General features: G+C 35.6%; 1 protein-coding gene across 16 annotated transcripts in view; it reads right to left on the reverse strand.

Annotated features, from left to right (window-relative positions):
• The window catches only part of RIMS2 (regulating synaptic membrane exocytosis 2), a 255,960-nt gene that overhangs the window by 215,573 nt on the left and 24,904 nt on the right, over positions 1-15,483 (reverse strand). For 4 of the 16 annotated variants that reach the window (XM_029285251.1, XM_029285240.1, XM_029285239.1 and 1 more), the window contains exons 2-3: positions 10,318-10,350; positions 9,822-9,908 (exon numbers count right to left, since the gene is read on the reverse strand). The exons of the other annotated variants lie outside the window; for them this stretch is intronic. In XM_029285251.1, coding sequence (XP_029141084.1) covers positions 9,822-9,908; positions 10,318-10,350 — 120 coding nt within the window. The remainder of the gene's footprint in view (positions 1-9,821; positions 9,909-10,317; positions 10,351-15,483) is intronic. 16 annotated transcript variants of the gene reach the window in all.

The raw sequence follows: 15,483 nt of genomic DNA on the forward strand, positions 1-15,483 counted from the left end.
TGGCCTGAGGGATTTTAAAGGGGGTTTTAATTACTTTTAAATTGGACATATTTAAATATTTCGTTTTAATCAAATTTTAATTAAGTATATGTATATATGTTAGTATTTTATTCAATTGTCAGCCGCCCTGAGTCCGTAAGGAGAAGGGCGGGATATAAATGCAATTAATAAATAAATAAAAATAAATAAAATAAATAAATAAACTACTTCAGAATACAGGCAGTCCTCAAATTATGTCCATTCATTCAGTGTCCATTCAAAGTTATGGTTCACTGAAAAAAATGAACATATGATCAGTTTCTGAAGTTCCAGCCACTGCAGCACTAATCACAATCCAGGCTTTCAGGTGTCCAGCTTGCTATTACATCATAAGGAGCTACAATCATGTGATCACCTCCCATTCACAATCTGCACTGGTTACCAAAGAAATCCTGGGTGTGTTTCAAGGGACTTGATGTCACCTACAAAGCTCTTCATGCCATGGGTTGACTGTCTGATGGAGAATTTTTCTGCTATTGTTTCTGTCCATCTTCTAAGTTCTTACAAAATAACATGTTCCAATTCCTATCTATTAAGCAATGCTATCTGATGGGGTTTGAAGGGATGCCTTATCTGTTACACTACCTGCCCTTTGAAAAAGTATCCCCGCACCCCAGGGTTTAAATAGCCTTTACCCCGCTGTGCTTTAAACAAGTCTTGAAGATAGGTGGAATGTGTATCCACCTGAATGGATACACTTACACAACAATGTAAATGTTGTTGGGGTTTGTCAATTCCCCTTGGCTGTAACCATTTTTTTTTTACTTTTTGTTGATTTTTAAGTGTTTTTAATTTGCATGACCCCTAGAACCATCATTAATTGGGTGGCTTTATCATTTCAATAGATAAATATATATGAAAATGTAAAGACACAGCTATTGGGAAGATAGTAACCATATTAGTAAATATAAATTCACATTCTGTAAGATGTCCTCATATTATGAAAATAAAGCACCCAATAATATATTAATCTGTTTTAACATTGAAATGCAACAACCCCAGACATTATAATAACAGGAATTAGAACGAGATCATTCCACATCATTTACAAATTCATGAGAGTGCTAAATAATTAAGCAAGTTGTATCCTTTTACTTCTGCAACAGTATTATTCTTACTTGATGGTTTCCCCTTTAAATGAATAGGACAGACAATGGTAGGTGTGCTAATGTAGCCAGGAATCAGAAGCATTTACCACTCCATCATCTAACCTTACAATGTTCACATAAACTTTCTATAGAAAAAATAAACTTTGGAGTAATCTATATATGAAAGAATATTGATAGTCATAAAGACAGTGATGACAGACTACCAGAATTAGTACTGTAATACTATTTGTCATATAATGATTTGGGGGCAACAGATCTTAACTATCTCTATAAATAAAGCTTCAAATAAAAGAAATAGGGCAGAGGTATTTCCAACACATACAAACCCAGTTCAATTTTTGTCAAAGCTTTGACTTTATCAAATAAACAACATTATATATTTAAATGGCCAAATCATTTAATCTATTTCCTCTTTTTGACATTCTTGCAAATAACTGCTCTATTTGAAATCTGCTCAAAGCATGATAGGAGAGAAAAAAATAATAGCCACTTTCCCAACAAAGGCACTTATTGGTTTACTAAATACTAAATCCACAAACAGTGCATATAATTCAGAGGACAATACTAGATTTTATCCAATCAAGCAGAACATACAGACATCAGGGAACATACGTTACAGATGAAGCAGCCTATCAAAATTCTCACAGTCCATAATCAGCAGCATGGAAACTATTAGTCAATATGACAAGCATCAAATCAATTCTTCCATAAATTCATATAGTTCTATTAAAATTCCAACATATTTAATCATAAATTAATTTGACTTGAGAAAATATGAGAACTCAAAAAAAGATAGAAGTAAAGCACTTTTCGTTGCTATACATCAGGGGTGTCAAACTGCCAGCCCACAAGCCGGTTGCATTATGCAGAGGCCGCACCCACCCCAGCTCCGACAATGGAAAAAAAGTTGTGATACATCACAACACATCACGTGACGCGGCGAGTTTAACACCCATGCTATACATTATATTCTTAAGAGGCTCTTTTCCAAATGACATTGTTGTCTGAAGTGTAATAAAAATATATTTTTGTAGCATTAAGAATATTTTTCCTGTTTATCAGAGGTTTTTAAATATTTACATTTCAAGGAAATCCTGCCTCTTCTTTTCAGCTTTTATTCAATAGATTTTGTTGCTGCTGTTGTTGTTACAACTGGCATTGTTTTATTTGGCCTGTGACCCTCTAATTTTGTTCTTAGATTTGACTTAATTTTCCCTCTATAGAAATATCAGCAACTTATTTATCTTCCTATCTGGTTTCATGACTTAATCAATTACTGTTTTATTCTAGGAAGAATTTCTAATTTTTATATTAGTTCTATCTCAGTACATGCAAAGTTTTATTCCAACCTGTACTTAATCAATTACTGTTTCATTTTAGGAAACATTTCTATTTTTTAAATTAGTTCTACCTCAATACATCAAAGCTTTATTCCAACCTGATTCTCTGAAAGACTTAAATAATTGTATAAACAGAATATCTTATTTCAGTAGCTTTAATTTTAATCAGTAGTTATTAATTCAACCTGCCTTTTTTTACAATGGAATTTAGGAGGTATGTATGCAAATCCATACACAAATACAGACACACATAGATACACGCACAAATAAGTGTGTCAAAAGTACATTTTTATTGGGGAAATAGAAATGCCCCAGATTGGTTTCAGCTGTATTTGACAACTAGCCAACTTTAAGTTGAAATAATGAGGAAATTGGGCATCATATTTTTCCCCTATCTATTCTTCCTGGGAGGATGGATTGAATTAAATGAGAAGCATTTCCTTTCAAATTAATATGTAATTGTTATTTATTATTAGCTATTCTAAGGGTTTAGCAGTAAGACATAGAAAAATGAGTAATATATGTGATCTTTGCCAAATCTGGTATATTCAAGGCTTTGGCATTATAATTCCCAGTTTTCCTAGTCCACAGTGCACCAGATTGAAAAACCGATGATAGATAGATAGATAGATAGATAGATAGATAGATAGATAGATAGATAGATAGATAGATAGATAGATAGATAGATAGATAGATAGATTTGTTTGAGCAACATAATCTTTATGGTATAGTTATTCTTTTACCCAAACCAAATTTCAGAATCTTTTTAATTAAATGCACACTTACTTATATATAGCACTAATACTGAAGAACTAGGAAAAGAAGAATTAAGTTGGCTATAAAAATGTGATAAGGAAGAGTGTTCATGTGTCTCAATTCAAATATTTATAGATACATTTTCTGAATAAAAACCTCAGTGCTGTTATGCAAAAGTATCTAGAAACTCATTGTTGCATTCTAAACATCTTGAAGGTTTGGATCTCAGGGACTGACACACCTAAACATCTGCCTCGTTTAAATGCTCAGATATGTTCTGAACTGGAGCAGGACAAAGGCCCTATCAGGCCAGTGAATCAGTTCTTCCACCAACTTATGTAAAGAAATTTGAGAAAAATAGTAACCACTGCTAGCAATATTGTTATCAGCAATGTATTTACTGTATCTACTGTCTTATTTTCTGTATGTCTAGAATGGTTCAAATAACTATACCTGAAATTAAAAAAATAAAGTGGTATCTTGTACTCATTAATTGGTTCCAGGAGGCATGACAAGTACCAAAAATGATGAGTACCAAACAAATTTTTCCCATAAAAAACAATATATAGTGGTACCTTGGTACTCATTAACTGGTTCCAGGAGGCATGACAAGTACCAAAAATGATGAGTACCAAACAAAATGTTCCCATAAAAAACAATGTAAATAATTTTAATGCATTCCTGAACCAAAGACAATGTGCATTTTTAAGGCAATAACTAAAAAGATAGGGTTGTATATCATTACATGAGAAATAAACCTAAAATTTAATAAATTCTCTACTTAGATTGAATAAAATAAAAAGTACTTTACCTGTACTGAGAAGAGTCCATGTCCTAATAGGATTGTAATATTCCAGTCCACACACATGAACACACAGGAAGTTTTAAAAACTTTATTAAGACAAGTCCCACTCCCACCAGCGGCAAAGTTCCCATGAATCCAAGCCTGCTCAGCTTAGGCACAGGGTTGTAAAGTCTGCAGGCAAAGGCACAAGACAAAATGCACACACACACAAACCAAAATCCAGGCACAATTCAGGCACAATAAATCCAAGTCAAGGTACAAGTCCAAAGTCCTAGAAGCAGATCCAAAGTCCAAACATGCAGTCACACAAAGCACAAATCTGAAATAATAAAAACTGGAGTCATTGAATTGGAGCACACGCATGGCAGAGAAAATGGGCAGCTGTGTATTGGGCTAAATAGGCGCATATCACTGTAACTCATTAGAAGGGACGAGGCTGCCTCCTTACGAGTAGCCTTGCTGACCTCCGTTGTGCCTCCCTCAGTTCAGCCCTATGCATCCTAGGATATGGTGGAGGAGGCAGCCCTTCTCATACCCGCTGACCAGCTGAAGCTGCGATCCTTCTCCATGCCACGCTTCTGACTGGGTCTCCAAGCCTTCCAGCTGCATCTGCATCTCTCTCCTCTCCAGCCAGGCACTTATCTGGTTGTTCCACTGAAAGCCCCTCTGAAGTTCCTGGCCTCTCCTCTTCCTCTGACCCATTCACTCCCTGCTCAGAGTGAACAGAGCCTCGGCATCTTCCTGATGCTCCCTCTTCCTTTTCATCTGGGGAAGCCATTACAGGGATGGTGGGAAGACAATGGTGAGGAGGAGAGAGTACATGGAGTTTTGCTAGAAAGAAGAGTGCCCCTCCTATAGAACATTGGATACTTGCACTTCAGGTGTTCTTTCTCTTTTTGGCTTTTTTCAACTTGCACCACAGGCTCTGACACATTCTTTGTCACCTTTACTGAAAACATATCCAATGAGGACTGCTTCTGTCTTCTTTTCAAAATTCCTCAAAAGTGTTTGGTCACTGAATAAATTCACATTTCTGTTTCTCCGAGTTTTGTCCAGATGGTACTTCTCTACAAAGTTTTGAACTTCTGCCCATTTTGCACACATTTCTTTTATCAAGGAACTGGGGACATCCTCCCTTATTTCCTCCTCACCTGAAGAAATCTCTTTAGCCTCCTCTTGTTGCTGCTCCTTCTGTAGTTCCTGCAGCTCCTCAGGCTGAGCTCTTCACAATGTTCTTCCACTAACTTCTCAACATCAGCAGCATTGACCTACAGACCCATGGATTTGCCCAAAGATACAATATCCTGCACAACTATCAGACTCAAACTCTTCAAAGTCTCTGAGTCACAGCTTCTGGCCACAAATTCTTCCATGCCAAATTCATTGTCCTGTAAGAGACTTCATTCCAGGCCTTATTAATAAGATTAAGGCAGTGCAGGATATTGAAATACTCCTTCCAGAATTCTGTGAAGGTCAACTAGGTGCCAGAAGTGGTCTCAAAGGCCTCAGGAAAAGTGCCTTGGTGTACGTGGTGCACAACCTTTTGAAGTTTGAAATGACCTGCTGGTCCATGGGCTGGATGAGAGGAGTAGTATTGTGAGAGCAAAAACTTTATAGTGATGAAGCTGAACTCCTCCAGTAAGTCATCTTCCAAGCCTGGAGGGTGGGAAGGTGCATTATCCATTAATAGGAGAGCTTTCAAGGACAAATCTTTCTCCAGCAAATATTTTTTCACTGAGGGACTTTCATTAATTCACTCATTGAAAAATTGCCTCATGTCCCAAATTTGCTGTTTGCCTCCACATCACATGGAGTTTGCTTTTTGTGGCATTATGCTTCGCGAAAACTTGCAAGTTTTCACTATGATAGACTAGTAGAGGCTTCACTTTTAAGTCCCCACTAGCATTTCAATGAAGGACAGGCTTACTCTATTGTTATGTGCAGTGCTTTTTTTGTAAAAAAAAAAAAAAAAAAAAGGTGCCGGAACTCACACGTCATACAACCCGCCTTGCCTACCCTACAAGGTTCCATACAAAAAAGGTGCCGGAACTCCGTTCTGGGCATTCTATGACCAAAAAAAAGCCCTGGTTATGTGGGAATGCTAGTGGGGACTTAAAAATGAAGCCTCTACTATATCATAGTGAAAACCTGCGAGTTTGTGACCTGGTAATGCTTTCTCCTCTTTGGTGTTGTAGGCTCTACTTGGCTTTTTTTTTTTCTTCAAAAAAGTTCAGTCTCATCACAGTTAAAAACTTGTTGGGGAGTAGAACCCTCAGACTCTATGGAGTCATGAAATTCACAGACAAATTCATCAGCATCCTTTTTATTAGCATTCACTGCCTTGCCATACTTTACAACACTATGGATGCTGGTCCTCTTTTTAAAATTATCAAACCAGCCATGACTGGTCTTAAAAACTTCAATACTCTCACCACTTGGTCCCAGTTTGAGTTTCAAGAGATTGGCATGCAACAATTTTGCTTTTTTTACATCATGCCTTCTGACACACTAACTGCTTCTTGTTTAGCCAAATTAATAACAGCTTTTCAACTTCCTCAAGTGTTTGGGAATGTTGCTTTGTTACTGCTTTAACTTTTTTTTTTTTTTTGCAACATCAGCCTTTTTAACTGCTTCTTTATACTTAATGAAGGTGGAGACTCTTGTTCTACGCATATCATATTCCCTAGCAAAGTCAGTAAAGCAAATACAACTCTCATATTTGCCTATTATTTCTTTTTTGTTTTTGGTCAACAGTGGTGCGAAGTAATCTTCTGCTCAGCACTACCACTGCTCATTTTCTTAGGATCCATTATTAGAAAAAAAGCACAAAAATACACAAAATGACCATAGTAGCTAAAATAAGATTTCCTGGAGATATGCATAGAACAAGAGCTATCTCATGACTAACGGGTGGCCCTTTGTTTTGGCTAGAAAGGGCAGCAAGTCACGAGGCAGCCAACATTGATATGTTCTAGCTTGTGCGTCGAATGCCAAACAAATGACAAGTACCAGGACACAATTTTCCCATCAAGTACTAAATTTGATGACTTTCAAAGCAATTGAGTACCAAGGTACCCCTGTACAGGGCATAATGAATACCCTTGTTGAGTTTCCACTTGAATTAAATGGATCTGAGTCAAAACAATTGTCTTCAGTTTCTTGTTGAGGGAGTGAGAATAAATTTGGAAAACTAAATTAATTAAAAATATATTTGTCAAAAACATTTTTAACAAAAATATTCCATCAAGTAAAATTCTTTGAAAACATCTAGTAACAACTAGGCTGTTGGAAAGTTTGTTAACTTGGAAATTAGATTGCAATTAATAGCTTAGATTTTGCATGTAGGTTAAATCTTTTTTGTCCATTGGGAATACATTTTTCTCTAAACAAATTACATGTATTCACTAGTTAATATATAACTGAAGATAGCAAGTTTGCATCTTGATTGACCACAAGATTGTTTTATTTCAACAATTATTATTCTGAAAAAAACCAAAATACTGCTAATGCATTATCATTTATATTCTCTACAAAACTAATTTTAAACCACTGATTATAAAAATATAACCTCTAAAACTACTAGAAAATAATTAGGATTTCTTATCCTTTATTTAGTAAATTAAGTTCATCGGTTTATCTCATTCTCAAATCTTAATGGGACAAGTAAAGTGAAAGCAATATCACACTCAAAATTTCCATCAGCAACTTAAATAGTAGGATGTTGGAAGAAAAACCATATATAGGATCTTTCCATAAGATTGGAAATCTCAACCCATACATAGACAAGAAAGACTTTGTTCAAATTTTCACTTGATACAGATCTCTCAGGATAAATGGTTATAAACCTGTTCCTTGTGTGTTTAGCATTCTTATGGATTTTATCTTAATAGGGCAGCTTCATACATTAAATTAAAAGAATTATAACCACATGCTGAATTCTTCACTTAGAATCTACCTGTCAATTGGGAAGTTATGCTTATTGTAATTAAACGTATAATATGTATTATTATGCTTATTTAATTATATATTGTATTCCGTGAGAATGGTATTTTGCAAAATATATGGAACAAGAAAAGAAACATTATGGAAAAAATGAAAAAGAAAAATTTTAATTATATATATTGAAGTTTAGAAAATGCAGGAACTAGAGAACTGTTCTGGAAATATTTTAAAGATTTTGAGAGTGACAGAGAGTGGATGGGAGAGAGAAGTATTAGAGTCCTAAAAGATGACCCCAAGTATAAGCAGCAGCAAGGTTAAAGGAAGTTTAAGAGTTGTAGCAGGCTGGAAATGGTGGTATTGAATATGCAAAGCTACTAAGCAATGGTATATTGAAATATAAAGATCAATCAACAAGTACAAGTCAAAGACATGGAAAGTTTTAAAAGAACATACAAAATGCTTATACAGAATTCATGGCAGTTTGAATGATTACAAAAATGAACCTTTTAAAATGGAGCGCAAGACAGATAAAAAGAGACCAAGAAAGTTATCATCTCTTAACCAGCAGGCATTTTAACGTTCAGAATACTACATCACACCAGCTAGTTCAAGGTTTATTTTTAGTCACTTAAAAGAATTCTTATCCAAGCAGTTTACAGTTTCTGTTTTGCTAACATCACAGTCAAAATATCACTAAGGTCAGTTGATTTCAACTGGAATTGTTAGTAAGACTAGTTGGAAACATCAAATACTATAAATAAATAAATAAATAAATAAATAAATAAATAAATAAATAAATAAATAAATAAATAAATAAACAAACAAACAAACAAACAAACAAACAAACAAACAAATAAATAAATAAGTAAGTAAGTAAGTAAGTAAGTAAGTAAGTAAGTAAATAAATAAGTAAATAAGTAAATAAGTAAATAAATAAATAAATAAATAAATAAATAAATAAATATTGAATATTGAATATTGAAATTTTCAATATTATTATAGTTTGTATAGATAAAAACCATGGTTAAAATTTAAATTCTAATTAGCACATGGCTGCAAAAACTTAATATAAAAATATACATGTTAGAAATTTTCAAGAAAATTGTATATAATAAAGGTAAAATGTTTTGTCTCTCCCCCCAAATTATGGAACAAACCATTTTCAATGCCTGGATAACTCTCATAAATTAATAGAAATGTCTGACAATGTTATATTTTCCTCTCTTATCTTCAGGTATTATTCTGTTAGTACTGAAACAATAGTAATTTATGTGCTAAAATATTTAAGAGATGAATATAAGCAATACATACAGAGTCTAATCCATGCCATCCTGTTAAAACCTCCAAAATTGAAAGACACTTTTAAAACTTTAGAAACTACAAGATACACTTTATGCCCTGCTTTAAAAATTATTGATGTTCAGCTCTTTTAAATATACACCTATATATTCTACTTTGCCATTTCTGTTACAATCACTGTATTTTTTTAAAGGAATTAGTTTCTTCCTTTCTCCTCAAGGGATAGTCATATATAAATGTAACTTCCAATGAGTTCTGTATGAATGCAAAGAGCACCTTGCACTCCCATCAACCAAATTCACTTCACCAATGAAAATTTGAAAATCAACATTGGTTATTTAGTATAGTTTTATACCTGCTAACTAATTAGTATATAACACTATATTCAGTGGAATTTACTTCCCAGAAAAACTGCATTAAGATTTCAGCCTCAATTTAAAAGATGTTGTTTTAGAGTTATAACTTAAACATACCCTTTGGTATGTCTCAATGTTAGAGTGATACTAAATCTACACACAGTAGCTTACTTACGTCTGGGGCTCCTTTTCATTTTGTTGTTTTTGCTGTGGCTGAAGAACGTTATTTACCAGCTCAGTGAACCCACTAAAGGGAAACCACCTGTTCAAATAAGCAAATAATGTGACTGAATAATCAAATGAAATCATAGTAGTATAATTTTTTTTTCTCATCCAATTATAACCATTATCATCATCATTATGTAAATGCAGGAAAGCTACAGCCAATGGAAATGTTCACTGCAATTAAATCAGCCACAATTAGGATTTAGGGGAGAATAGTTTTAAACCAGAATAATCCGCAAGCAGGTAGCAAGAAACCACATTCAACTGAAATGTGGATGAAATAACACACTGAAAGCAGCTCTTACAAGCCAATCCGAAAGCAGATAACTAACTGCAGCCTATCTGGTATTAGTTTAAAACCATCAAAGGTGCAGAAAGCAGAAAATGGTAAAGGTAGAGAAGTAAAGCCCACTGCACTTATGTGTGTGTGTTTTTTTTTTACTTACTGTGTCACTGGTTGTTTTTGTTCTTCTTTACCCCTAAAAAAATAAGTGCACAACTGAGTGCAGTATATAGGACATAAATCCTATCACCTTTTCTATATGTCTCATATCTGAGTGGCATCAGAAAAATATTTTTATTTAACTACATCTTGCATCCAAACCAATTTTCCACTAGACAAAAATATTAATGCAGTATCATAAAAAACATAAAATATACAATGTCTCTAGGAAATAATATACTACGGTCAATATCTAATGTTTTTACAGAATTACTTGAAATACTGGAATCTTAAGAAGTAAATTAGCCATACAATCTCCAATACTTAAATTTGTGGTTTGAATAACTGAAAAGCATATATAAAGCAATTCACTATATACAGTAGTAAACTAAATCAAACAATAAACTTCAAAAATACTGTTATTGATATACACGAGGTAATCACTACCTCCAAAATTAGTTCACACTTTTCAAATATTATATGTGATAAAATAATTATTTAATTTGCTTATAGCCTGCCCCATAAGATTCAGTTTTAAATCCATAAGATTCAGATGCCCCAAACTTTCCATAAAGCTTTGAAGATCTGACTTTTCTCTCAGCATGGAGGCAGCATGCTGGATGAGCCTTTCTATAACAACTAGAATACTGAATGATTGTAGATTGGCCTCAGTTTATAGCATGTTCCCCTCTGTGCTATTTTTAGCTGATTGGTTTTGGTTTTAATCCTATATTAGCTGCCAGAATCAAAGTTAGGAAGTTGGAAAGCCATACAAAATGAACATGTGAATAGCATCTTGTTAAAATATCAAAAGTCAAAACAAGTTTCAAAATATGACGAACTGCCAAATAGATATCAAAATGCACTTCTGATGTATTTTCAGGTGGTAGGTTTATGAATTTCACAGGTTCTGACTATGTCTGAGATTTTTCTAGAAGTTATGCTCTTGATTACAATTGACCTCTGGGATTTGGAATCTCCTTGTTATCTATGCATCAGTTGGCTGGTTGAACATGTTTGTTTCCTCTTTGTACAAGTGGTTGGAAATACCTTTTACCTCCTGTTTGACTGGTGCTAGACATGCCTTTTCTGGCAGTTCTTTGGCTAATTGGATGGATCTCCTGCTTTACAGGTATATTATAGTAAATACTCTTCAGTGTTCATTCGTTTCAAGATTTCACTTCACTGTATGTTATCAAAGGATAAATTGTTGCACATGGTTGCTCTGCATAACTTGGGGTTCACCTTGCTGTATCCTTTACTCTTCTTATTGCAGCTAACCATCATGTTCCCCTTTGCTCCATTACACAACTATGAGCATTTCTTACTTGGAATGTACATATAGGCCAGTGATGGCGAACCTTTTAGAGACCGAGTGCCAAAAAACTGGCCTGGCCCCACTCCACCCCCTGCCCCGCCCCCACCCTGCCTGCCCGCAGGGCCACTCACCACCCAGACACCCAGCAGCGCCATGGCAGCCATGCCCTTTGCCCGCACCCCGCAGCATCAACTGTGCACGATGGGGCATGAGGCCAGATTCTTGTCTACGCTGCCATGTTCTTGGCTGCGCTGCTCCACATGGGCCATGCTCAGGGGTGACTCTCCTCCAGGGGGGCTGCTGGTGAGGAGGGGGTCACGGGGGGAGGCAAGGTTGGGGCAATGGCACGTGTGCCCACAGAGAGGGCTCTGAGTACCGCCTCGGGCATCCGTGCCATAGGTTCACCACCACTGATATAGGCTCTGTAGCCAAATAGATGGCTTTAATGGCCTATATTAAGATTCATGCCATTCCATCATTCATATAGTGTCTTTTCTGTGGCTTTCATTGGTAGCCAATTCTGTAGGTAGCCAAGTATCATAGTTGCCTAGAATTTGTTGGATAGATTAGCATCTATCAAAATTCTTCTTATCAGATCCTGTCAGGCAATCATTCTTTCTGTCAATCCATTTTGCTCTAGAATATAGGTTATATAATCTGGTGCTTCATGTTCTGTTACTTCCAGTGTCTCTGTGTTCATATATTTCACTCCACTGTCAATTCAGAAGATAATTAACTGGCACTAGACTATATTGCTTACCATCTTCATATATTCTTTGAGTTTTAGACTCTCATTTTGCACTTTTTTGCACTTTGTGACTATGTCTTTCTGTATTGTGTGGTAATCAATGAAGATGATGAAAAATCAGTTGCCTGAAAGTCACTTTCCTTATCGTTCCATATCGTCACTATGAATTACATTCAAGGGGTGATTTGATCAGCTGTTGATGATGTTGGGCAGTGACATGTGACTCGCCTTTGTCATTCATGTACCATAATGATATAGTCTCATGTCTGTTCCATTGTTTTCACTTGAAAGTTATTTTATGGCTTTAGAGATTCCAGTTCTGAGTCATCTGTGCCACAGGCAGATGCAGTTCTAATGAAAAGGGTAGGTTACCACTCTAGCTTCTTCACCCTTCACCTTCAAGGGCTATATATAGGATAACTTGCAACTGCTCCAACAATAGTATCCACTTCATTAGAAATTATACATGTTTCCATTGCAGTGTGCAAAATAGAGAATTTTGATCACACATTTCATAGAAAGTAGACTTCTATTTATTACTTATGCATACATCTTTTGTGGTCCTGCATTTCACACTGGTGGTGAAACATTTTACAACTCTATTTACAATTCCTTCCACTGATAGGCCCTTCTCATATGCCAAGTAAACTTTTTCATTGCTTCATCTCATTCTACTAAAAGTTCTTTGTTGTTATACAGTTATTGGTTCCAGAATCTATCCTCCATCCAAATCCATTGCTTCCTTTGGCTGCTTTATAATATTCACTCTAGGACTCCAATTGCTTCACTTGCTGTGGTTTTTCCTGCTAGTTTCTCTTCAGTGGCTCCTGTCCTATTTTGGCATACTGCTTTTTTGCAGCAAAATTATAGGGAGCTCTCTCCTTCTGTCTCCCAACCGTAAGCACAATTTACTTGCCTTCATTCTCCCTTCTGTAGTGATATATATCAATCTGCTTCCTTCTGTCATATTCTAGCATAAATTCATATTCTAGTTTTCCCCCTAGGCTTTGTTTAAAGAGCTATTTGTTTGTGTGCATCTTCAAATCAGACAAGTGTCCACATTTTTCTTGGAAACATTTTTGGAAGTAGTTTGCCATTGCCTTTTTCTTAGGGCTGAAAGGGACTGCCTAGCCCAAAGTCACCTAGCTAGCTTTGTACCTAAGACAGGACTGGAACTCATAGTTTCCCAGTTTCTGTGTGGTGCCTTAACCAATATACCAGACTGGCTGTCATAAAGAACTATAGGCTTTGAATTAAAAGGATAACAAAGAACCTACATGATTATCTCTCATTTCCTCTCCTCTTTCTAACCTTTTATTAAAAATTTATTATAAAAATTTATTGTAAAAATACAATGAAAATAAAGGTTAGAAAAGGGGAAAAGGGGTGCAGGATAATAAGAAGAAAGGGAGGGAGCATTGACTTCCAACTCTTTCCACTAGAGTAAAATATTAACTATAGTTGGCGACTCACCAGCCAACACTGTAGCGCCACTCAAGGCTCCATTCCCAAAGCACTGCTGTCTGAAGGATCTTGTGGGGTCCTCAATTGGCCACTTTCTACCAGAAGTCATTTCCTATCCTGCACAAATTCAGTATCTTATGCTGTACAATTTCTATTACTAAATTCACATTTTCCTACATTTCTTAGGAGTTCTGCAGTTTCATCCTACACAGCTTTGAGCAGATATAGTTCACTGTTTAAATTATTCTGCTCGTGCAGTTTCTGCAACTAATCCCTCATTCCTTTAGTAGTATTTTCTCTTCTTATTTAGTTGCATATTTCCACATACACACTTATTATAAATCTTCCTTATCTATCTATCTATCCTGCCCCAAGCTTTATTTTTTGTGCCGGTCTTTTGTGTAGTAATTATTTTCCATAAATCATCCTTAGACTGCAGAATTTCTATTTTAACCTTTGATAGTGGATGATTAACAGTTTAGCCTTGCCTTCTCTTGGTTATAGCTTTTGCCTGCCACAAGTAGTTTTTACATATTTTATGTACACTTTGGAATAGTAGTTAAGAAGTTAGCCTATAAACCAGAAGGTTGTGAGGGCGCCCAGCTGTATGAAAGCTGGCCAGCTGACCCTGCGGCAATCTCTTTTTCCCAGCCCAACCCATCTCACAGGGCTGTTGTGGGAAAAATAGGAAGTAGGACTATCATACATTTGCCACATTGACTTACATAAAAAGGTGGGACATAATAATAAAATATTATGACTAGTCACACATTCAGTCATATGTTTAGATTGGATCTGGCATTTATGTCCACTTACCAAGTGCTTTCCAAGGACCTGGGAGAAACAAATGTTGTTTAATACTAAGGTATTGCCGCAGGATATAAACTGCTCCAAGTAAAGCTGCTTTTGCAAGTGACCAATTTTCTCAATGTCAGTAGTGTGCTCCAGTTGTTTTGGCTTTGCCCCAAGGTACCTATTACCATTGTTACTAACTTTGCTTTCTTTGGCCACAATTGATCTATTTCTATTTGCATATTTTTATATTTTATGATTTTCTCCAGTTCTTTCTCTTCTATTCTGCTGTCCCCAGGTATTGCGATATCCATTATCCAGATTTTTTTGTTTTTCTTATCAACAGTGGTTAAGTGGCAGATGTTAGTCTATTTGAATTCTAAAGTCCCAGAGAACGTCTTCATTTTCTATTATTTTGTCTCTTTTGTGATCCCATCAGTTCTCGCTTACAGGCATGTGATATTTTTTGCAGATATTACAATTCACTATTGTTCCTACCTAGTCACGTCCTTGTTTGTAGACAGTCTATACAATATTCTTGCAGCACCTTCTTTGCAGAGATGATATTGAGTAAGTTGCTGGCCTAGAGGCTGAGTACTAGCCCTGCCTTACATGAAAGCTGGTTGGGTAACTTTGGATCAGTCATTCTCTCTCTCTCAGTTCAGCCCACCACACAGGATTGTTATTGTGGGGAAAATAGGAGAAGGAAGGAATATTATGTATATTTGCTGCCTTGATTTATTTATAAAGTAATATCAGTGGGATAAATCTAACAAATAAATAAATTTTCTATCTATTTCTGTCTTCTCAATTCTAGCATTGTGTGCATGTGTCTTAAGGCTTGGTCT

The sequence above is a fragment of the Protobothrops mucrosquamatus genome, unplaced genomic scaffold, assembly GCF_001527695.2.
Source record: "Protobothrops mucrosquamatus isolate PMUCROS unplaced genomic scaffold, P.Mucros_1.0 scaffold_168, whole genome shotgun sequence".
Lineage (NCBI taxonomy): Eukaryota > Metazoa > Chordata > Lepidosauria > Squamata > Viperidae > Protobothrops > Protobothrops mucrosquamatus.